Source organism: Paroedura picta, chromosome 4 (genome assembly GCF_049243985.1).
Source record: "Paroedura picta isolate Pp20150507F chromosome 4, Ppicta_v3.0, whole genome shotgun sequence".
Taxonomy (NCBI): Eukaryota; Metazoa; Chordata; class Lepidosauria; order Squamata; family Gekkonidae; genus Paroedura; species Paroedura picta.
Genome location: NC_135372.1, coordinates 133,774,094 through 133,798,409, shown reverse-complemented (window position 1 = coordinate 133,798,409; position 24,316 = coordinate 133,774,094). Strand labels below are relative to the sequence as shown.

Here is a 24,316-nt window from a genome sequence, read left to right as displayed (position 1 = left end):
TAGCCACAGTGTTGAAGCAGGTCAGCCAAGCTGTGGAGCTGGCACCCATGGAAGCCGTGGAAGCCACGACGGCAGAGTGGGGAGGAAGGAGTCCATGTCTCCATGTGGATGTGGATGTCTTCTATATAAGAGGCGAAAATCCTTGTCGGAAGATTTTTAGCCATTCTGTTTCAGGACTCACAGATCTGAGCAAGTTCACTAGTTGTGAAATACAAGTATATTTTTTGCTCTTCCAGCAATTGTCCCATTGTTCCTCTCCACACAGGTCCTACTTGGATTTAGCAAAAGTTATTGTGTTCAGATACCTCTTCTGGTTTATCTTGTGTCTGATTTTCATGACGGGGACCGCACGGGTCAACATCTTCTGTGTGGGCTACCTTGCTTCATGTTTCTACTTCATGCTATTTGGAAGAAACCTTCTGCTGAAGCCAGTCAAACACATACTCCGACTGTGGGATTATCTGATCGCCTATACGGCTTTGGTTATAGTGACAAAAAATCTCTTTGCCGTATGTATTGGACTCCCTTGTTTGTCAAGCTTACCAAGGTTGGAAAAATGACCCTTGACCATAAGTGTAAGGTTTGGAATAAGCTGTGGCCAAGGTGGTGCATAAACCTGAGCAGCTGATCAAAGAGCTTTTCCCTAAATAGCATCTGTTTCCTGCAGCAAACTGCCCATAGCTTGTGGCAGAAAGAAATGGTTGAGGAACATGGAAAAGTATGTAGATTCCCCAATATTTTGTGATTGACCATCATGTCAACCATTTTTGGTGGCACCCACTCAAAGTTCTCAACATTCCAAATGGGCCCACAGGTTCAACAAGATTGGACCAGGGGTGGCCAAACTGGGGTTTTCCTGATGTCCATAGTCTACAATTACCATGAGCCCATGTTAATTGTAGTTCATTGACATCTGAAGAGCTACAGTTTGGCCATCCCTCAACTAGACTGACCATTCTAGCCCCACATACTTGTATTTGCTTGGCATCAGATCTCTGTGGTATTTTCCAGCCAAATACCTGAGCAATTTAGAATTGGATATACCAATGACTGAACATAATACTGGTTGCATAGATTACAGGTGCTCTGCTCTTGCATCTACTTTCCTCCCTGCTTACAGGTTTTGAACAATACAAATTCATACCCAACATAGTCCTTGAGCTGAAGGTCTTGTAGACATCTTAAACCAGGGGTAGTCAAACTGCGGCCCTCCAGATGTCCATGGACTACAATTCCCATGAGCCCCTGCCAGCATTCACTGGAGGGCCGCAGTTTGACTACCCCTGTCTTAAACCATGCAGGTTGAAGGGGGAGTGCCACTCCACGACTGCTTGCAGTGTTAGGTAAGAGTGACTAAAAGGCAATAACTGAAAAGAGCTGAACTATTCTTCTCCTCCCACCTTCTCTACCCGCAGATTGGATCATGTGCTTACCTTAGCAAATTGCAGAGAAACAACTGTTGGTTAATCCATACCATTGGTATGTTCTGCACCATACCAGGCTATGATATAGGTAAGTCAGAAGTAGCGTTTTTGAAGGACAGGATTCTGTGATACAATTTTCTCTCAAAACACAGAGCGCAGAATTATTTATTTATCCATTAATTAATATACAGCCCTTCCCCAAGGGGCTCAGGGCTCGCATTAGTTTATAAATCTAACGTTATAAATGGTATATAAATACATGGAATTATGACTGTAACATTAAATCCCACAATTCCAGAAGGACCACCTCCTCTTTAGAGAGAGATGGGCACATAAAATACTTCCATTAATAGATGGTGGTAGAGTTTTAGTCGCTTTAGGTTGGGAGGCTCGAGTGTTGATGTTCTGTGTGCAGTTCTGGAGGCCTCACTTCAAGAAGGACATCGATAAAATTGAAAGGGTACAGAGGAGAGCGACGAAGATGATCTGGGGCCAAGGGACCAAGCCCTATGAAGATAGGTTGAGGGACTTGGGAATGTTCATCCTGGAGAAAAGGAGGTTGAGAGGGGACATGATAGCCCTCTAAGTATTTGAAAGGTTGTCACTTGGAGGAGGGCAGGATGCTGTTTCTGTTGGCTGCAGAGGAGAGGACGCGCAGTAATGGGTTTAAACTTCAAGTACAACGATATAGGCTAGATATCAGGAAAAAGTTGTTTACAATCAGAGTAGTTCAGCAGTGGAATAGGCTGCCTAAGGAGGTGGTGAGCTCCCCCTCACTGGAAGTCTTCAAGCAAAGGTTGGATACACACTTTTCTTGGATGCTTTAGGATGCTTAGGGCTGATCCTGCGTTGAGCAGGGGGTTGGACTAGATGGCCTGTATGGCCCCTTCCAACTCTATGATTCTATGATTCTTTCTTAGCCTCCACCTTAGGCCTAACAGAACAGTTCTGTCTTATAGGCCCTTTAGAACTGTTTAAGCCAGACCTACAGGGCTCTGATCACATTGTTGGACCAAGCTGGGGCCAGGGCCCCAGCCCTGACCCTGTCGAGTCCAGTTTAACCTCTTTGGAACCAGGGATGCTGAGCAAGTTTCTGTCACTAGATCTTGAGCTTCTTTTGAGCGGGTTACCAATTCATCTCTGTATGTGTGTGTGTGTGTGTGTGTGTGTGTGTGCAGTACACACCTAAGCTCTGTTCACCTCTTGCCTTGACAACCCTATGGAGCTGCCATTAGTTAGCTCTTTCCACCAGGCAGTGGCAATTGGATCCGAAACTCCAATTCATGTATATTCCTTTTCCTGTTTCGTGTCACCTCTGGACAATCAAAGATTCGTTCATGGCCTGATGGTGGACATTATATAGTGACAGATGTATGGCAGTAAGAATGCTGGTTGGACGTGTCTTAGATATCTGGAAAGAGCATGCACATGAGCGTGCTTGTTTGTCTGCTCACTTCTGCACAGATCCGCCTGAGAACGAGACATGTGACCTTCCTGAGAAAGAAGCAGGAATCCTCTGGGATGCGATCTGCTTTACTTTTCTTCTGATCCAGCGCAGGGTTTTTACCAGCTACTACTACCTCTATGTTGTAGTCGATCTCAAGGCTGCCAAGGCTTTGGCCTCCAGGTGTGTGCTTAGGATCTTCAAAGTCTAAACAAGATGGCTTTTAATGACTGAGGGAGCAGGTGAAAAGAGGGTCACACAGTGCCTTCCACAGCTAAAGGGGCAGGTTGGTGGCAGCTGGCAGCCATGGCGGCCGCTGGAGAGCACCAAAGGTGAGCTGGCAGCAGAGTGGCAGGACAGCCCCCAAGGCAGCAGCTGCGGCCCAGTACCGACTGATCCATGGACCAGTCCCAGTCCTCGAACCTGGGGTTGGGGACAGCTGAACTAGATGACCCATGAAGTCCCTTCCAACTTTATGATTCTATGATAAAGCATCAGTCTGTTTTTACAGTGATGTTTTTTTTGTATGGGAGACCACCAGGGAAGTCCAGGGTTGCTATGCACAGACAGGCAATGGTCAACCACCTCTAAAGGCCTCTTGCCTTGAATACCCTTTGTGGGCTCCATAGGTCCATTGTGATTTGATAGCCCTTGATAGTCCTTTCTACCACCAGTGATGGGTCAAGGGAATCCTAAAGCAGAAAACTCTGTCCTATTGTCCAGGAAGCTACATTCTAGGAAATTTGTGACAGCTTGTTCTGGCAGCCTGAGAGAGGCAGCATCAGGCTACTTTCCCCCATAATTCTGTAAGAGTTTGTTGGGCCGAGTTCTTTCAGTAAACTGAGGCCTTGTTAAGCTCAAGCTCATGTGTCATAGGTTCCCTCTGGAGCCTGTGGGCAAACACTTTCCTCACATCATATGTGGTGATTGCAATTAGCTGAGAGTAGTAACCATGATTACCTTAATTCAGGAGGGGGAAGTCTACTGGTAGCTATTAAACATGTCAGGAAAATGGAATGTCCATGGCCAGAGGCAGTATAGTTAAGTTCTGAGTAGCAGATGGTTGGAACAGGAGAGGTTGGTTCATGCCTCCATGTCCAGTCTGTGGGCTATTCAGAAGACCTTTTGCTTGACACAGGATGCTGGACTCCATGGACCATACATGGTCCATCTGTTCTTCTGGTGGTTCTTCTAATGTTAAAGAAGTCTCCCATCTTTCTTGCACCTGTAGAGGAGCCGAGCTGTTGGAAGCAAAGATGAAGAAAATGGTGGCACAGAAGATGGGAGATGACGAGAAATCGATGCAAGCCATGAAGAGACAGTAGGTTTCCCCGTTTTATTCGCAGAACTGAAAGAAATTTCAGCTGCTTCTTCTAGAACAACTTGCCCTCAACACAGTCCCTCTAATTCAGGTCAGCCCGCGCCATCCTCTTACTTTGTGAGTACAAGCAAAAAATGGGCACGGTAGCCCGAAATGCCCAGAACAATACACTGTAAATAGGCAGTGCTGTTCAGTGTTTTAAGTGTTGGCCTAGGGACACAGGTTCAAATGCCTGCTTGACTGGACGACTTTGGGACAAGCCTTTTCTCAGCCGGACTTCTTACCTCTGTCAGGGTCCAGGGTTTCTTGTTCCTTCTCCGCCACGATGTCGGGAGCTGAAGACCAGGCCAGGAAAGATAGTTCTCAGGATAGGCAGCGTCTCAGAACGGAGTCCTGTTGAATTACTTGCATTCACGACTCCCGGGTTCAGAATAGTTTCCTCACTATGCTGAACCCCGCCTCCTCACAGACGCCGACTGCCCCATTTAAATATCCTTCCTCTCCTCGTCCCCACCTCCTGAGCCCTCAAGAACCTCCCACCTGTTCTGCATTATCTGTTCTGCCCTCACTTTGAGCCGGGCGCAACCAGTCTGTCGGCGTTCTTCGTTTCCTTTCTTTTCACTTTCCTCCTTCGTCTCTCCCGCGTATGGGTCTGTGGCCGCTGCCCCCTGTTCCCGAGAGACTGCTACTCTGCCTGTGGGGAGAGGATCTTTGTCTGCAAGTCGGGCCATTCCCGACATCCTCACAGGGTTGTTTTGTCAGCAAAATGGAGGAGAGGGAGAAACCTGCACGCCACAAGGAGTTGCTTAGAGGAAGGGATAAAAATGTCATAAATGCATCCAAATCCTACATGCCGCAGGAATTTTTCATTCCAGGGGGGTTCTAATATGTGCTGGCGAATAAATGCATTGGAACCTTTTGGGGACAGGATCGACCGTTTCCACACTGGGAACTTGCTGCCTTGGTTCCCATGCAGGGGCACAAATCCAGGGTGGATGAGATACACTAGGCCAAGTGCTCCCCCCATGCGGGAGCAGGAAGAGGTGGGGCAAACTGCCCTGGCTCAAACTCCAGTCTGTTACCAGGTACAAACTCTCCAGTGCAGAAATGGTCAATAGAGGAGCTTTAGAGCAGAGAAACAATTAAGCATGAATAAGAGGGAAAGGTGTGTCCTTAAGAAAAGTCTCAAGGGAATAGACACCTAAGAACTCTTTTCAGAAAGTCATCTGCTCTTACTTTTGGAGAGTGATAGTAACAAAAGCCTCTGCAACCAGGGATGTCAACCCATTACCCTCATTGGGGCTCAACATTCCAGGGCAGGAATTTTAGTCTACGACTTGTAAACATCAGCTAAGAATTAATGGAGGATTTCTAGAGATGGAAATCCTTCCTCTGGAATAAACACTTCTGTGGATCCAAACGACCATTGGCAAAAAAAAGTTGTAAACAACTTTAAAGCAAGACTACCTTTGCTCGTTTGTTCTTTAGGATGGAACTGATCAAAGCAATGCAGAAAAAGCATAATAGATTGAAGAAAACAGTATGCAGCTCAGAACTGGAAACTGTACAGAAGTTTGAAAAAGAACCAGGTCCAGGTAAAACATTGCATTATTGTTGTTGTTGGCTTCATCACAATCATTACTATTATTACTTGTACTATTATTATTCTTGCTGTTCCTGCTATTTTATGATGGCCTATGCATTGCAGTTTAATTGACTAGCAATGCTCCAGGACTGCTAACAGACATTCCATATGAATATCTTGAAGTTCATATCTAATGTGATCTTGGTTTACATATTTCACGGTATGAAAACCTACACATGTGGAATGCATTACTGGACAGCCATTTTTGTCAACATGTGTTTACCTTTATTTGCTTATTTAATTAATTAAATTATTTGTATCCTGCCTTTCGTCTTGAAAGTCAGATTAAACTCCCTCCCTCCAAGAGATGCTTGTTCTTCCTACCCCATAACAAGCACCTCCTCTAAAGATCTCCAGTGAACAGGCTCTCCTCATCCATTCCATGGAGTAGGAACCATAATGGAAAAGACCTGTGTCGATTCTGCACTTTGCTTTTGTCATCCCCCTGCACTGTATTTGATTTCCATTTTGATTTTGGATGCTTTAAATTTTCCCTCTGCAACAGTCATGATTGAGCTGTGAAGACCTTACCTTTCCCCTGTAATATTCAGGAGCAGATGTAAGTTGCTATATTTGAGAAACCCGCTTTTGAAAGCTCCCAGTATAAGTGTAGATATGCATTTTGCCAGATTAACTTCCTGCAATGCTGACGTAGAGAAGCAGTCTTCCCTGATTGGCTGGGTGTCAGTTCAAAGACTTCCTGGTTCCCGGTTGCAAGACTTCCCTCCCAACACTTATTTTTGCCTTGTTTTAAAGTGACTGCACTCCTGAAGCCCACACTTCTCTCAGCAGAGATTTGCCGTGTTCTCCGCCAGGTTGTTGCTGGCACCCCCACTCATGTGAAGAAAGAAGCAAACATCTTCGGCTAATAAAGCACTCTTTAATGCTGACTGGACTTCACCCGACCCCACCTCCACTCATTCAGGAAAAGAAAAATAATCAAGTAGTTTCATGGCCACCACTCCCCTCCCCCCCTCTGAGCTTCCCCAGTCAAATGCAGAACACTTCCTGTTTCAATTCGGGGGGGGGGGGGGTAGGAAGGAGGAAGACCCAGGATCAAATTGATCTGAATTCAAGAGGATGGACGAAAAAACAAATTAAGTGCAGAACCAGCCCTGGAGGTACAGCCGACATAGGGCAAGCCACCCTAAGTAGGGGAGACTCAGGAAGAAGAAGAGTTGGTTCTTATATGCCGCTTTTCCCTACCTGAAGGAGGCTCAAAGCGGCTTACAGTCGCCTTCCCATTCCTCTCCCCACAACAGACACCCTGTGGGGTGGGTGAGGCTGAGAGAGCCCTGATATCACTGCCCGGTCAGAACAGTTTTATCAGTGCCGTGGCGAGCCCAAGGTCACCCAGCTGGTTGCATGTGGGAGAGCGCAGAATCGAACCTGACATGCCAGATTAGAAGTCCACACACCTAACTACTACACCAAACTGACCCAGAAGGAAGCAGCTTGAAGACTACAGATTTAGAATCTTTTGAGGGTCGTTGTCTCTTCTCTTCATGAGTCACAAGTGGGTTTGCATAGCATGCTTGTATCGCCTATTCCTTAAGGTCCTTTTTTTGACTGAGGCCTTTCTGAACACTTTTGCAGAGGACGCTAGCAAGAAAGAGACTGCTGAGAAAAAGACCTGGTGGCAGCCATGGCTGACCCACACTTCAAGTAAGTTTACTGCCATTTCCCTCCACTGTCAAATCGCAGTCGACTTGTGGTGAACCAGGTGGGTTTTCAAGGCAAGAGAAATCCAGAGATGGTTTGCCATTGTCTGGATCTGGTATTCCTTGGTGGTTTCCCATCCAAATACTGACCAGGGCCAACTCTATTATATTTCTGAAATCTAATGAGATCAAGCAACCCTGGGCAGGTTCTCTGAATTCTCAGCTTCCATTTTAAAAAGGAAGTCTCCATCTTCTTCCCTTGTTGGATATATGCCTTTTTCCTTATATCTCCGCAGGGGAAAAGAGACTTTAAAAAATGAAAGCTGTACATTCAGAAAATCCAGGACAATAGTGATATATCAGTATTTTAGTGGAATTTTGAAAAAGAAATTAAACCACCAATGTCCAGGATGGGATGAGAACAGGAGTGATTTGACTAAGATAATCCAGTCATTAAAAGTGGGTTGGACTTAGTTAGGAGTGGGCGGGACAAAGAAAAGCAACAGAAAGGTAATGCACAAGGAAAAAGCTAACTCAAAATCAGCTTCCAGAGAAGGATTAAAGAGCCTGTGGTGTAGTGGTTAAGAGAGGTGGACTCTAATCTGGAGAACAGAGTTCTGGAGAACTCACAGTTCTCTTAAGACTATTCCCATAGAGCAGTTCTCTTAGCGCTCTCTCAGTCCCACTCACCTTACAGGCTGTCTGTTGTAGAGAATGGAAAAGTGTTTGCAAGTTGCTTTGAAACTCTGTCTCAATTAGCTGCCCCCTATTCCTGTGACTATCTTGTCTTGTTCATTCTCAGATCACTTCCCCATGTGTTTAACACAACTTCTTCATGGAGCAGAACGTTACAAACCAAGGAATCTCTCTTGTAGGAGACAACTGAGGCATTCCTTATAAAATAGAATTCAGAGCCTTTATTGTGTCTAAGAGGGTATATCTGGAAACTCCATGGTAGAAAGTCTATTGCTAAGAACGACCGGCTTGACCACTCTTAGGATACATATAGACAACCCCCTTTCCTCCTCAATGCATCACTCCCCCACCATTTGCTATTCCCATGGCAGAAAGGCTTTTATCTTCAAAGGACAGTCAGAACAAGCAAAATCTACATTTCTGCATCTAGTGGCCGAAAGGCAGCTAAAACTACTTACTAAAACTAATAACATGCAAAATAACAAATAGCATTGTGAAGGACACTCTCCACTTCCTGGTAACAGACTGCAGTGTGTGCATGTGCTGAGACCCATATGAGGAGAAGTGGGGGGGGGGGGGGACAGGAAAACAAGAGTTGGGTTTGATGGCCCCTGGTACTTTGGTTCACTTTTTACTTGGGCCCATGGCATGTAGTAGGGGATGGCATGCCACAGGAGCTCTGGTGCATAATTGTTTAGTAAGAAACATCAAGGTGGTTGTTCTTCTTGGTGAATGAAGGCAGTAGGACCTTCTGTATGTGGCACAGAGTTTCTCCAAAACTTTCAACTTCTCAACCATGTCTGCTTCCCAGTGATTCGTGGCGGGAGCTACTACCTCTTTGAGTCCGACAGTGAAGAAGAAGAAGAACAAGGAAGCACTGAAGACAGTGAGGTGGAAGCTCCTAAGAGGAAGACAGCATTCCAGGTAAAGCTTTTGTTTGGTTTGTTTATTTACATCCCTCATTTTTATGTAGGTAGTTCTGCCAGGACTGGATCTTCTGCATGCAAACAATCAGTGAGCCACAGTCCCTCCCTGAAGAAAGGGGGCAAAGTGAGGGTTGCAAAAGCCTAAATTGGCATAAACAGCAAAAAGCATGTCTGATTCGTTCCAGCTGAAAAGTGCCTGAATCAGCCTTGTTTTGGGAACGAATCAGCCGAATCCAGTCCGAATCGCCATTTCCCAGTAAGTTTAAACGACTGAATCAAACTTGCTCAGATTGCCCAATCTCAATTTGGCGTGATTCAGTGATTCAAGCAACTGGCCATTTAAACTTGAAAGGAGAAGAGAAAGGGGGAAAGGCTCCCCTTTATGTCTTTCCGGCACTCTGGGGAGATGGGGGTTTGAGGCAGGGGTGCTAAACTTGCAGTCTAGCTGCAGAGGCCTCTCTTCAAAAGAACTGTTACGTTGCAAAAGGATTGAATCAAGGGGTATAATCTTTTTGCAACATGTCAGTTCTTTTGAGGAGAGGCTCCTGCAGCTAGGCTGCAAGTTTGGCGCCTCTACCTCAAACCTCCCCACCACCAGAGCCCAGGAAAGATGGAAACGGGAAAATCCTCATAGACTTGAATGCTTCCATTGGTTTAAAAGCTGACAAATTTATTCGACCTCATGCAAACCAAATCAGCTGATTCAAAACCGCACTACAGGTGATTCGGAACAAATTGAAAGCGGTCCGAATTTTCTTCTCCTTACACATGCCTAGCTCTGTTGTTTTGACTCTCCTGGAAGGTGGGCAATTTTCACAATATCCAGTGATACCCCAGGCCATGCCACAAAATACTATAACACTAACCTACTGTACATTTGTAGATGTGATATTTGCCAAACAAAACACCTTAAGCACAGCTATGCTGATTGGATCCCATTGGCCTTCCTGGGTTTCATTTTCCTGTGTCTCTGCAAACACTGTTAGAATGTCTGGCACCCCCAAGAAGCCCTAGGCTGTCCCCTGTAAAAGCTGAATCCAAACACTGAACATTTCAAAAATCTGATGCACCCTCCTGAAAAAATGTTGTTCAGTACCCAGAATTAGACCTTTCCTTCCATGCAGCTCGCGTATGAAGCCTGGATGACGAGTTCAAAATCAGCAATAAGGATGAGGAAACAAGATGAAATCAGGGACCAACAGAAGAAAGAAGAGGAGGAGAAGCAGCGGCATCCAGCAGCGGGTAGGGGAAGTGGTAGGCAGACATCTGAAATAAGTGGAAAAGCAGCTGGCCAAGGTGTTCCTCGGCTGTACTACTGCAGAGGTGTTATAGGTTGGAATTCTTCCCTTACACAGGATGGTTCCACATTGTGAAGTTTTTGAACTACTCAGTTGCTCCTTTTCTGCATTTGGCTGTTAGCAGAATTGAAATGCGGGTTCTACATAGTGTTTAAAAAGATGTTACATTTCTAGGCTTGCTACTCTACAGGCGGCACCTGGAAATCTCCTGCTATTATAACTGATCTCCAGATGACCAAGGTCAATCCCCCTAGAGAAGGTAGCTGCTTCAGAAGGGTACTGTGGGGCATTATAGCCTGCTGAGGTCCCACTCCTCCCCAAACCCACATTTCCCAATTTTCACCTCCCAAATCTCCAGGACCTTTTCCACACCATGTATTTGCTCTCCAAAATCCATGCTTGATCATCAGCTCTCATGGGTAGAGGGTGGTTAAGTACTCTGAAAAGACTTAAGACACGTAAGAGGGCTTAAGTTGTATTATTTTTGTCACTAGCCAAGTCACTACTCGTATATTGTGGGACCTTGAAGTTGGGAAATACCTGGAGATTTTGGGGGTGGAGCTGGGAGTGGGTGGGATTTGTGGTGGGAGGGTCCTCAGTGGATCATAATAGTATGGATTTCACCTTTCAGAGCAGTCATTTTCTTTGTGGGAATTACATCCTTTAGTCTGGAAATGAGCTATAATTCCAGGGAATTCCCAGGTCTTACCTGGAAACTGGCATCCCTACTTACCTTGCTGAGGTCCCCCCCTGTCCTCAAACATCACCTTTCCCAAGCTCCACCCTGCCCCAAAACCTCCAGCAATCTCCCAACTAAGGTCAGCAGCTAACCCTCCCCCAAAGAGGTGATAAACATTTTAGTGAGTACTAGGCCAGAAATGGCAAGCCCCAACAGGAAGTAAAGGACCAAGTAGCAAGGAGAAAAAAGAGAAAGGAATTATTAGAACTAATGGGTTGCCTCAAACACATATTGATTGCACAAATGGGAGAATCTGAACTGCATTTGCATGTTAAGTTTTTTAAAAATGCTACAAATGAGTTATGTACGTCAGGAGGGTAATGTGCTATTTAGATGATGTTATTTGGACCGCTCAACCCCTATAATTCTGGGGAGCGGCTGAAATGCCTGTTCTGAGACAATATACTAGTTATGCTTAAGGCCTGTTGAGCTTCAATTCTCACATAGCAAAACTGTTGTTAAAACGACAGAAAAATAATGATTTTATTTTCTTGAACTCAGAAATAATGTTCGTAGCACTCTCAGGATTGTCTGTGAGAAAACAGTAAAGATATAATGGCAATTGAAGATTATATGGTCAGTGTGGAACCCACCATAGAAAGCTAGAAATCTTTAAACATTTTGTTTCCTTCTTTTTGCACTTTTCTCAGTGCATTCTGAGTGACAAAATTCAGAACTCCCTGCAGTGTCCGGGAGTGGAAAGGACTAGATTCATAGGGTTGAATTGCTCCATTTCTGAATGATCTAGCCACTTAAAAATTCTGTTTTACATCTTTCTGTGCCACAGCCAATGAAAAAGTGGAATCCGATGCAAAACATCTGGAGGTTCTAGCTAATGAAGCGGATGAGTCAGGTGTGGTTGGATTGATGTTAGACTTACTATTTTTAAAATAATGGAAGCTGCCTGGAATCCTTCACAAGATAAAGTCACTTTTAACAAGATGCCTTAGAGGTGATCCAGTTATGTCTTGCATGCTGTCAAAATAGCAATCCATTCCCTGGGAAGGGTGGTGAGGAAGGAGAGAAATTGCACAGATAGAGGCTTCCTGGCCTCCAGGCCTCCACAAGGGGTGAGGAGCTCATAAATAAGACACCTTTCTCCATGTCTTGGTTGTTTATTTGCTTATTTATTCCCTCTTGGCATAGCCAGCTCCAGGCGGTTTCCAACATGTTTAATTACAAAACCATTATAAGGCCTATGGTCTAGTGCAATAAAGTTTGAATTGACTTATAAAAACATACAATGATTCCTAAAAACAGAACGACAATTTAAAACATAATAATTAAACTATTAAAATCAATTAAAACAATCAGACCAGTTGCTGGTTAGTATTCATAGTGCTGTCAAGTCGCTTTTGTAAAGCACAAATCCAAATTTTGGATTACGGGAGGTGCTTTATCCAGAAATTTACCCATGTGATGTTATTGGCCCTAACCAAATGCCTGGCAGAAGAGCTCAGGCTCTCAGAACTGAGACAGGGCCCTCAGCTCTTCCGGATGCTCATTTCACCAGGTAGTGGCTGGGCCTGAAAAGGCCCTGGCCCCGGTCAAGGTGAAACAAAACTCTCTTGAGCCAGGGATCACCAGCCTGTTGGAATTGTCAGAGTTCTTGGTCAGATCTTAACTATTCTTATTTATTTAAAAGTATTTTCTTTTTTAAATAAACAGAAAATATCATGCAGAGAGGAGTCAACATTATTAAGTTTATTTGGATCTTTAGCCAAGTGTTCCTGGACGACATCACGGAAGCGCTGAACACCCTGTGCAAAGACACCCTGGACATTGCAAATGTGATGAGAATTGAAAAGTGGCTGCTATGGGGACAGCTGAGCATGGTATGATCTCTCGACTTTGTCCACTCTTTCCTGTTTAAAAGAGCAAAGGGGAAGTGATGTAGATTCTGGTTTTCGGAAGCTTCCCCTAAAGTAGTTTAGAATCATAGAGTTGAAAGGGGTCAAACAGGTTGACCACCTGCTCAATGCAGGATCATCCTCAAGCATGTATGATATGTAAGTTACTTGAAGACCACCAGTGAGGGCGAACTCATCACCTCCTTAGGCAGCCAATTCCATGGCTGAACTATTCTGCCTGTGAAAATGTTTTCCCTAATATCTCCGGGGAATGGTAGAGGACAGGAAAGCCTGGAGGATCATTGTCCATGGGGTCGCGATGGGTCGGATATGACTTCACACCTAACAACATCAAATATCTAGCCAGTACTGTTCTACATGTAGTTTATGAGCTTTCTCACACTGCTGGGCTGTCCTCTGAAGCAACTGAAATCTTCAAAGCCAGAAACTCTAAATCTCCTTTAGAGATTATCCTCCAGTTCTTGAATTTATCCTCTCTTTGTAAACTGTGTGGATAAATGATGATTGACAGCAGGTCCATTTACCAATACCAGAGATGAGCAAGGTCATGCACCTTCAGGGACCTCAGAGTCCAAGGAAGGTCCATTGCCAACTCTGGCCTACAAAATATAAAGGAGCACATTCCCCTACGCATTCCCCTAGACAACTCGTCCATGGAAAATGGAAGATTATTTCAGCTGGTTAAGCAACATTTCCTTGGCCTCTAAGTTCTCCCCTGTTCCGTGCTAGGAGGGTAGCTAGGGAACAGGAGTGGAATGAAGCTCCTTTATGCTTTTTCAAAGCCCTGTCAATACAAATGAGAACTGAAAGTGTTGTGAAGGGGTCACCTTCTGCTTCCTTTTCTGGGAGACAAGTACTGTGTATGCATCTCTGAAAAAGGAAGGCCTAATGAAAGCCACTTTGCCTGGGGCCCTCCAAAATCTGGTCAGCTTTGCATTCCTTGATTTGGTGCAAACACAAAATTCAGTATGAAATTCAGACTTTCAAGGTTCTTCACTTTTTTTTAAAAAAAAGCTACTACCAAGTACAAGACCGTAGTCATGTATAGGAGTGAATGCCTTCTCTTCTTTCTACTAGTTCATGATAGCTTTCATTGTGATTTGTGGAAGTGTTCCTTTTGGTTCTAACAGCCTTCCTTGTAGCCCTTACCTGTATGGTCCAGGCTAGCCTGGGTGTAGAGTCTGCACAGGGCTTTTTACCCACTCCCTGCAATCTACACTGAATTCGATTTCCATTTTGATTTTGGGTGCTTTAAATTTTCCCTCTGCAACATGCATGATTGACTTGTTGTGAGCCTGCCTTCCCCCTGCGATATCCTGGAGGGGGTATAAGCCTCGATATTTCAAAAATCGCCATGAGTAAATGTGCAGATTTTTGCTTTTTCCGAATTAACTCACTTCTCTATACCTTGGAGCAGTCTTCCCTAATTGAGCAGGGCATCAGTTCAAAGACTTCCTGGTTCCCTTCTTCCCTTAAATCGACTGTGCTCCAGAAGCCCTAACTTCTCTCAACAGAGATTTGCCTCTTGTTATTTTCCTCTCCTTTGCTCTCTCCAATCCTCCCCCCCCCCCGTTCAAGAAAAGAAAGAGACTCCTGCTGCAATTGGCACCCCTCCCCGTTCTGAGCTTCCCCAATCAAGTGCAGAATACTTTCTGTTTCAGTTGGAGGGGGGGGGGGGGTTAGAGGAAGACCTGAGTTTAAATTGATCTGAATTCAGCAGGATCCACAATGGAAAAAAACAAAGTAAGTGCAGAATCAGCTTTAATCTCATCAGATCTTGGAACAGGCTTTCTCAACCAGGGTTTTGCCCCAAAGAGTACAGTGTAATGTGTTTCTTAAATACAGCTTTCCCTCATCCTAAATTCACTGGATTTTCTTTAAGGGAAAGAAGACCTCAGCAGATGATGTTCTTGGTTATTACAACCCTGAGAAAAGTCAGCCAGATTACGAAGAAAGTAAAACTCAAACATTATCAGCGGTTAAGAGCCAAGTCAAGCTACCTGAAGGCACGCTTGGGGAGGAGAGTCAAATATCACCCGTGTACCTGGAGTGAGTATTAAACACCTGCCTTCCCCTGCTCTTGATGTAGTATTACCTGGCCCAATGAGAAGACAACAGTGGCTTTTCTGACTTGGAGAGATGCTAGTGTTGCATGTTTGCATCTGTGTAGGTAGTTTTTCACAGCCATCAAAGTTCACATATAAACCCCTGGAACTGCCTTATACTGGATTGGACCAACGGTCCATCAAAGTTAGTATGTTCTCTGCCAGGCTTTCTCAACCAAGGTGTCATGAAACCCTGTGACTTTGCCAATTGGGTAGGAGTTAATGAATTTTAATATATTCTTTAAAATTAAGAAAAAAATATCAGGTGATATGATATAGTCATGTCAACCTACCCCCCCCCCCCAAATTGCCAATGATGGGCCTGAAGGGGGTGGGAAGAGGAGGGGCTCCGGCCATACAAATCCTTGTTATCTGAGGCTCGTTGCATGTGGTGGCGACTGCAGTCCAGAGATGTAAGTATTCTCATTTTAATGTCAAATTTGTTTAAAGTACAAAGGCAAAAAGGGGGGGGGGGGAAGGAAAGGAAAAAAAGCAAAGGAAAAAATTATTGGCTGAGGTAGCTCTTCACATAGAAAATGGCTTCCATAATATTAAGCCAATAATCAAAATCTGTCTAAGACAGCTCTTTAAGACCCCCTCCCCCCAATATTTAGTCAAAAATCGTATCATGCAACTTCTGGATAAAGCCAATCTCAACCTGACCAAGACTCAGGTTGAAATCAGCTTTACCCTGAAGTCACTTGATAGGATTTTTGACTAAATATTGATATGTTTTTTTTGGGGGGGTATAGGTAAAGGTAAAGGTATCCCCTGTGCAAACACTGAGTCATGTCTGACCCTTGGGGTGACGCCCTCTAGCGTTTTCATGGCAGACTCAATACGGGGTGGTTTGCCAGTGCCTTCCCCAGTCATTACCGTTTACCCCCCAGCAAGCTGGGTACTCATTTCACCGACCTCGGAAGGATGGAAGGCTGAGTCAACCTTGAGCCGGCTGCTGGGATTGAATTCCCAGCCTCGTGGGCAAAGCTTTCAGATGGCTGCCTTACAACTCTGCGCCACAAGAGGCTCATATTTTGGGGGGAAACATTGCTTAAAGAACTGTCGTAACTTCCCATATAAGAGACAAGATTATTTATTATTATTATTATTATTTAATTTCTAGACCGCCCTTCTCCCAATAGGTCTCAGGGCGGTTTACAACATAAATAGTTAAAACACAATAAAATCCCCATAAAAACCCCAATTAAAAGTTACATATAACATATCACATAACATATAGCGGCGGTGGTCACAATTCTGATCTTAGTTCAGCCTGGTGGAGAGAATAATGTTCAGAAGAGGGTGGCACCAATACAATAGATCTGACCATGATCTCGGTGTTAGAGATCTCAATATTGGAGGGGATCCTCTGATGGGTTAGTGGGAGAGCTGCCCTGGCCTCAACCATATGCCTGGCGGAAGAGCTCCGTCTTACAGGCCCTGCGGAAAGCTGGTAGATCCTGCAGGGCCCTTAGCTCTTCTGGGAGCTCGTTCCACCAGGTTGGGGCCAGGACTGAAAAGGCCCTGGCCCGGGTCGAGGCCAGGCGCACATCCCGTGGGCCCGGGACAACCAGTAAATTCATACCCGCAGAGCGGAGTGCCCTGCGGGGGGCATAAGCAACCAAGCGGTCCCGCAGGTAGATGGGACCCAGACCGCGTATAGCCTTAAAGGTCAATACCAATACCTTGAATCTGATTCGGAAACAGACTGGCAACCAGTGCAGATGACGAAGCACCGGCTGAATGTGGGCCCTCAAAGGTGTTCTAGTGAGGATCCTGGCAGCCGCATTTTGGACCAGCTGTAACTTCCGAGTCAAAGACAAGGGAAGGCCCGCGTAGAGCGAGTTACAGAAGTCTAATCTGGAAGTGACCGTTGCATGGATCACTGTGGCCAGGTGTTCCGAGGACAGGTAGGGCGCTAGTAGCCGGGCTTGGCGAAGATGGAAAAATGCTGTCCGAGCTACATTGGTGACCTGAGCCTCCATAGAGAGGGAGGCATCAAATGTCACTCCCAAATTCCTGGCAACTGGTGCAGGTGTTAATTGCACCCCGTTCAGGCATGGGAGGCGCGCTTCCTGGTCCTGCCCTCTTCTGCCCAGCCACAGGACCTCCGTCTTGGAGGGGTTGAGTTTCAGGCGACTCTGCCTGAGCCATCCAGCTACCGCTTCCAAACAGCTGGCAAATGTATCCGGGGTGGAGTCCGGCTGGCCGTCCATTAGGAAGTAGAGCTGGGTGTCATCCGCATATTGGTGGCAACCCAGCCCATAGCCCCGGACCAGCTGGGCTAGAGGGCGCATATAGATGTTAAAAAGTGTGGGAGAGAGTATCGCCCCCTGCGGAACCCCACAAGGGAGCTCACAAGGGCTCGACAAACTCTCCCCCATCGCAATCCTCTGCGTCCGGTTCTGGAGGAAGGAGACCAGCCATTGAAGCGCAGTCCCCCTTATTCCAGCTCCGGCGAGGCGGTGTACCAATAACTCGTGGTCGACCACATCAAATGCGGCCGACAGGTCTAGAAGCACGAGAATGGCGGAGCCGCCCCGATCCAGCTGGCGCCGGATATCATCCATGAGGGCGACCAGCACGGTCTCCACCCCATGGCCAGGGCGGAAGCCAGACTGGTATGGGTCGAGGGCCGAAGTTTCATCCAAGAAACCTAGGAGTTGGTCTGCTGCGGCCCGCTCTATCACCTTACCCAGAAACGCCAAATGCGAAACTGGGCGGTAACTGGCGGGGTTCCGCGGGTCCAATGATGGCTTTTTCAGTAAGGGGCGTACCACTGCTTCCTTAAGCCCCTTGGGAAACTCTCCAGATGTTAAGGAGAGGTTGACAATCTCCCTCAAGGGGCCTCCTATCCGCTGGTCGCCCGATTTGAGCAACCAGGACGGACAGGGATCCAAGGGGCAAGTGGTCGCCCTCACTGAACCCAGTAACTTGTCCACTTCGGTTACAGAGAGCCGCCTGATTGTGTCCATACTATTTAAAATTATAATTTATTTCTTGTTGCCTCAATTGTTTTTTTTTTATTATTTCCATTAACCATGTCCTGGCTGAAATGGCTGGAGGAAGTTGCCAGGTAATGGGAACTCTGTAGAGATCTATAATATCGTAAGCTAAGAAGCCTGTCCTGTATTTTAACATCCGGTAGGGCATATATGGAGAAAGGGACAGAGGAATTGCGTTTTACCCATTTCTTTTTAATTCCTTGCTCTATCGTAACTTCTGATGCTGGCAGTAATTCTCTGTACCACATAGACTTCCATTGTCTTGGATACACTATTTCAAAAGGAACGTCAAGGGGAAGGCAGCCAGTTGGCAATTGACTATTGTGTACCTCAGGGGTACACAAGGCAATTAACGGTCCCCATGGTGACCTGGTGTTGGGCTTCAGGAGACACAGAGACAAGGCCTCAGAACTTGGAAGGGAAGCTGGGAGTCCTGACCTTACAAAGGTCAGGTGATAGTAGTGCTTACTTGAGAGAAAGAAAACACTCTCCAGGTGTGGGAAAACTTTGGAGGGCAGGGTGGAACAGGGCCCGCAGGCTGTAGCAGGCCTGTTCCGCCACATCGAGGAAAAAATTTCCACCTCTCTGTTATTCCGTATTGAGGGGTGATAGTTCTCAGATATAGACTGGTTGTCTTCAAGGTGTACAACTGCCTTTCGAAACCATCTCATCATCAGTGTGCTGGTGGCTTGGTGGGCTTACAGGGATTGTTTTTAATACCTTTTAGCTGCCGGAGACTCAATGAAACTGCTGAAGATTCCACTGGAAATGAAAACATGGAAGAAGGGAGCCCTGATGGGACCTATCCTACAGGGTTCACTCCAGCCTCTTCCTGTGCAGAATTTGCTGGTCTTTCTGTGCAGAGTTTGCCTTTAGGGGCAGAAGAACCGCCAATTTCCCTGCATGTCAGAATCACAGAGGCAGGCAGGCTACTGAGCAAGCTTCCTGCTGTGTTGTCCGCCAGTGACCTGCTTCTGAACAGGCAAGGATTACACCTATTATGCTTCTACTAATATTATGTTTTTGGGTTGTTGTTGCCCTCAAACCCAGGTGCTGATGATCTTAGAAATCCCCAAAGCCCTATGTAGTACCTCAATTTCTGTATTTATAGCATGAGTTTTGTTGGGAATGCTTTCTTCCATACATTGTCTATGAACCCAGGTCAAAACGAGGTCTCCAAGAGAGGTGTCTCTGGACCCTGAAATTCTGTCTCCAAGATTCTATGCATCTCTTGGAAGCAATGTGAGACTTATTTTATTCAACCTGGCTTTTGATAACCAAGCACCGGAAAGGAAGGATAATATAATTGTCACAGCTGGTATAGGGCTAGGGTTAAGAACCTCAATGAGAGTCCTAAAGTTCTTCCAGAATTATAACTGATGTCCAGATTACAGAGATCAATTTCTCCAGAGGAAATGGCATCTTCGGAAGTAGAAATTGTGGCATACCATAGAGTCTAGAAGCCACAGAAGACCCAGACTGGCTACAGAGGGGGGATGTTTAAGGACTATTGTAAACCACAGAGATGATGTATACATTATTGTTGCCTGTAACAATATTAAAGGCCAGAAGCTGGTTGGGGACTGAGAGAGGGATGGGAAATATATAAGCTGATAAATATGCCATTTTAGTTATTCATGTTTCTTTGTTTGAACAATGTAATCCAGGACTTTTTATGACAACGAACTGGAGCAATCTGACAAATTCTACCAAGGCCTTCCTCGCCCCCTGAAGCTGGGAGTTGCCTTGTACAACACCATGGTGTCCAAATCAGAAATGCTGTGTTACTCTGTGATCATCCTGAACCATATGGTCTCTGCTTCTGTCCTCACTTTGATCCTGCCCGTCCTGATATTCTTGTGGGCCATGGTGTCCATTCCAAGGCCTACAAAATTCTTCTGGATGACAGCTATTTTTTACACTGAGGTGAGTATTCCATAGATTGGAATGGTGCCTATGGGTGGCATGAAGAAGAATATATTTCTATACCCTGTTTTTCTCTCCCTTAATGACAGTGGTGTACCTAGCCTATTTGGCATCTGGGGCAGATAATTTGTTAAACTCTCCATCTCTATTTTCTTGGCAGAGGGCATCAAGTCACAGCTGACATGGCAACCCTATAGGATTTTCAAAGCAAGAGATGTTTGAAGGTGGCTTGCCATTGTCTACCTCCACATCAGCCCTGTTTCTGAGATCTGACAAGCTCTGGAGGCAGGCAACGGCAAACCACCTCTGGACCTCTCTTGCTTTGTAAACCTTACAGAGTTGACATAACTCAGCTGTGACTTGATGGGAAAAAATCCATCACACTGCTTGTGCTGTGAGCAAGCACTTGAGAGGGCTTCTGTTCTCCATTTTGAAGCCCAAGAAATTACCATCTCATACATCAACAAGGCATTTTTGAGAGCTAGAAGTCTGCCTTTGTACTAACGTTTGCTACCTAACACTAGCCAAAGCATCACAAAATAGAACTCACAAGCTTCACCAGACTGGAGTTTAAGAAACACACTACCCCCAAAGGAAGATGTCCCCATCGTCTATTGTTTTCAAAGGGCTAAAGTCAAACCAGAGAATACGTGCAGTAGAAACTAGTGCATGTACAGAGTACCCAGAATAATATTAACAAAGGTTTGCTATAGTGTTGTTGTTGTTAGTTGCGATGTTGTGTCCAACCCATCGCGACCCCATGGACAATGATCCTCCAGGTCTTCCTGTCCTCTACCATTCCCCGGAGTCCATTTATTGCTATAGTACTACTCTTAAATATATTCTGTCAGCAAGCAAGGTAGGGATGAGAAGGTCTTGAGACCAAGAAGTGAAAATAAAGGGAGGATCACAGAAAAATTAGGTGAAGGGAGATCAGAAACTTATTGCAGTAAATGGTTGATTGCTGTGCTTAGGGACGTAGAAAGAAGAAAGGGTTAGATTCAATACATAATAGTATGTGTGGATAGGGTTGCCAGGCAACCAATGGTAGGGTTACAAGGGGAGGGGCAACATCCCAGGAGAAAAATTTAAAAGAAAAATAAAGAATCAGCTACTTACAGGAAATTCTGACCATAGAGTTCCGAGAGCTACCAAGAAGTCACAAGAGTAGCTGTAGAAATCACCTGAAACTCTATGGTAAGATTATCCCAGGTGCTGACCAGGGTTGCAGTTGCCTGGAGGTCTCCAACATGGAAATTGAAACCTATACGTAAAGGAGGAGAAGCCCTATTCAAATGGGAACCCTATAGATACAGGAGAAAAATCCCCTTGTCATGAAGTCATTTGTTTCTCCATAATTAGATATTTCCTTTCTTTCAGGTAAATATTGTCATCAAATACTTCTTCCAGTTTGGGTTCTTTCCTTGGGCCACTAAGGTGTATTGCGCTATCAATGCAGAAGTGCCATTTGTGTTGCCAAATATTGCTGGGATTGAAAAGAAGGATGGCTATGTACACTTTGATCTGGTGCAGCTATCGGCTTTGTTCTTCCACAGGTATAATTTGAAGGTATGGCAAGCCATTCTGCATCGTTTAAATGAATGCTGTCTATTTTGCAGAGCTGCCCTATAGCATACACTGATGAAATCCTACTCTAAGAATGGATTCCAATTGTTAATTGCCAGAACTCCATGTTCCAGGAAGTGTACCACTCCATACAGTAGAACTGCCAATTCTGGGCTTGGAATATCTTGAAATGGAAACTTTGGAGAGTTTTTGGTGATTCCTACAGAGGCATGATACCACTTCTGGGTTCCCCCTGGAAGTGACATCACACCATTACCAATGGCTGCTTCCCATTTCCCCATCCCCCCTGGTCTTCTGATGGTTAATGGGCCAGTCAGCCCTAATTGAGAGATTGCAATGGGACTGTGGAAAGGGGACAAATTACTCTTTGTCTGCCCAGATTTTGAGAAGTGGAAAGAATTAGGAATTTGCTTCCTTTTTCTGCTCCCCATTGCATGCCATTATTAGTCTATGCATGTCCTAAGATCCCGGAAATAAACTTTCTCTGGGGAGGAGAGTGCAGGAAAGATCTGCGGTCCTTTCATTCATGCCTCATTAGATCTGGCTCATGATCTCTCATTTTGCAAAGTGGGTTTGGTTTTCATGCTTTAAATTCGCACAGCAAATTTCAATGGATTATTTTCTGTAGTGCCTTGGGCTTTGGGATTCCAATGGCATCAAGACCTCAGACCCCAAGAAAAAGAACTCAACAAGGAGGCATAAGAAGAAGGAAAGCAGAGACCGCCCAAAGGAACCTCAGCCTGGGTTAGGAGCACAGCAGCCTTGTAGACTTTCAAGTCCTCCCAGGACCATCTTCAAAAGAAATGCCAAGAAGGATAACGAAGGTAGGCCTATGTGTTTGACCACTCAGCTCTTGTGAAATGCAGAGGGTTTAATATTGATAAATGTCAGGAGAGTGCTGTGAGATGTAATACTTAAATCCTCCTTCTCTGCATGCCGTGGTACAGGGTTCTCCAACATGGCATCCACTGTTACTTCCTCAGGTATCCATCAAACGTTTCAGAAAATGTGAAGGCCTTCTAAGATAGGCTTTGTAGTTGGCTGTTCTCCTTGAAATGAAAGGGTCCTCCACTGGAGAATCAGGAGGACTAGTAAGCACTGGGCTTTCGTTAGTCAGTGTGTGGTTCCATTCCCTTGTCATGCTTCACTTCTTCCCAGGAGGTGTGAGAAAGGAGGTATTCCATTTGGCTCCTCCTCCTATCTCTTGTGGCAGCCATTTTGAGGTGGTACTCACCACCTCCTCTACAAATAGCATTGCCAGGTCCCCTCCTGGCGACCAGTGGTGAACGGAGGGGGGACTTATCTGGAGAAAGAGGAAAGCCCAGGCATTGCAGAGGAAATAACAACACTCACAATGGTATTGCAGTGGCCTGATATTTAGACAAAAAGCCTATGGGGACAATGACTTCTACTATAGCATTTTTGCCCAAATACTGGAGCACTGCCCAGACCGATGGCTTGATGACACCACTTCCTGTGCAATGCGGTCAATGTGGTCTGGACCTTCTCCTTTCTTCTGGTATGTCTCCCAGCTGATCAGCGGCAAGGGGGTGGGACCTGGCAATAGGGGATCCCTGCCACCACTGAGGGGAGCCGGTAACCCTAATTCTAAATGTGCCCAGAGGCTCAAAAAGGTTTGGGGCCCCTACTGTGGTCCCAATCTGAATTGGGCCTGCAGGTACCTGGGAATTAAATTCTGAGAATGCCCCTCTCCCTCAGCAAATCTGATCAAAAGTCCTTGGGGCTATTGTATGAAAGGATGTAAGGTTTTTTTCAAGATACTAATTTAGCCTATGAACTCACCCCACTCACCCCTGGTTATGAACTGAATGTCTGAGCTAGTAGGGGATCAAGAGTTGTACATTCAGCAAGTAACCCCATATGAATTGGTGAAAAGCTACAGAAGCTCCCCCCCCCCCACACTGAATGGTTATTTATTGTGTTGATTGCTGCACTTTGCTTTTTATGGGTTCTTGTTATCACTTCTGTGGGCTGTTTTAATGATGTCTGTTGCTTTGGGAACTTTTCGCTGAGCGGTAGGCATCAAAATGCCCTAAGTTATAAAAATTTGATCCGGGGCAAATGAAAATTGAGCTGTGTGTCCTTTCTGTTGTTCAGGTGAGACTCTGAGAGAAGCCAAGAAGAAATGGAGTCTTTTAAAAAGGAGCCCTGCTGATCTGGAAGGATCGGCGAAGAAGAACCGAAAACGGCCACTGCAGAAAGCAAAAATGCTGGTGATTAGAATGTAAATATGAGTCTATATTTATTTGAAACATGTCTGTCTCTCACTATCAGTCCCGTCAGTTGACAGCCTGAACCCAACCGCCTTTCCTCAGCACTGAGGACTGAGCTTGAAGTCCGAGGCCAGATCGCTGCAGGCAATGTAACTGACCAATGAGCAGCTAGATCCTCTCTACAGGAACCAATCAGTTTAAACTGAAACTGACTAATAGCGCACACAGGTGAGAAGAGTCATTGTTTGCTACTGTAAAACCAGAGTCTAGGAGCACCTTTAAGACCAACAAAGATTTATTCAAGGCGTGAGCTTTCGAGTGCAAGCACTCTTCCTCAGACTTGTGCTTGCACTCGAAAGCTCACGCCTTGAATAAACCTTTGTTGGTCTTAAAGGTGCTACTGGACTCTGATTTTATTGTGCTACTTCGGACCG

At 45.5% G+C, this 24,316-nt stretch overlaps 1 protein-coding gene across 1 annotated transcript in view; it reads left to right on the top strand.

The window, feature by feature from the left end:
* Positions 1 to 24,316, top strand: part of LOC143836689 (piezo-type mechanosensitive ion channel component 2-like) — a 74,589-nt gene that overhangs the window by 34,714 nt on the left and 15,559 nt on the right. Inside the window, exons 20-35 of the mRNA XM_077336233.1 lie at positions 266 to 509; positions 1,416 to 1,512; positions 2,889 to 3,051; positions 4,100 to 4,189; positions 5,678 to 5,784; positions 7,431 to 7,499; positions 9,003 to 9,115; positions 10,242 to 10,413; positions 11,234 to 11,260; positions 12,823 to 12,989; positions 14,908 to 15,074; positions 19,046 to 19,117; positions 19,803 to 20,061; positions 21,442 to 21,630; positions 22,277 to 22,472; positions 23,767 to 23,893. Coding sequence (XP_077192348.1) covers positions 266 to 509; positions 1,416 to 1,512; positions 2,889 to 3,051; positions 4,100 to 4,189; positions 5,678 to 5,784; positions 7,431 to 7,499; positions 9,003 to 9,115; positions 10,242 to 10,413; positions 11,234 to 11,260; positions 12,823 to 12,989; positions 14,908 to 15,074; positions 19,046 to 19,117; positions 19,803 to 20,061; positions 21,442 to 21,630; positions 22,277 to 22,472; positions 23,767 to 23,893 — 2,259 coding nt within the window. The remainder of the gene's footprint in view (positions 1 to 265; positions 510 to 1,415; positions 1,513 to 2,888; positions 3,052 to 4,099; positions 4,190 to 5,677; positions 5,785 to 7,430; positions 7,500 to 9,002; positions 9,116 to 10,241; positions 10,414 to 11,233; positions 11,261 to 12,822; positions 12,990 to 14,907; positions 15,075 to 19,045; positions 19,118 to 19,802; positions 20,062 to 21,441; positions 21,631 to 22,276; positions 22,473 to 23,766; positions 23,894 to 24,316) is intronic.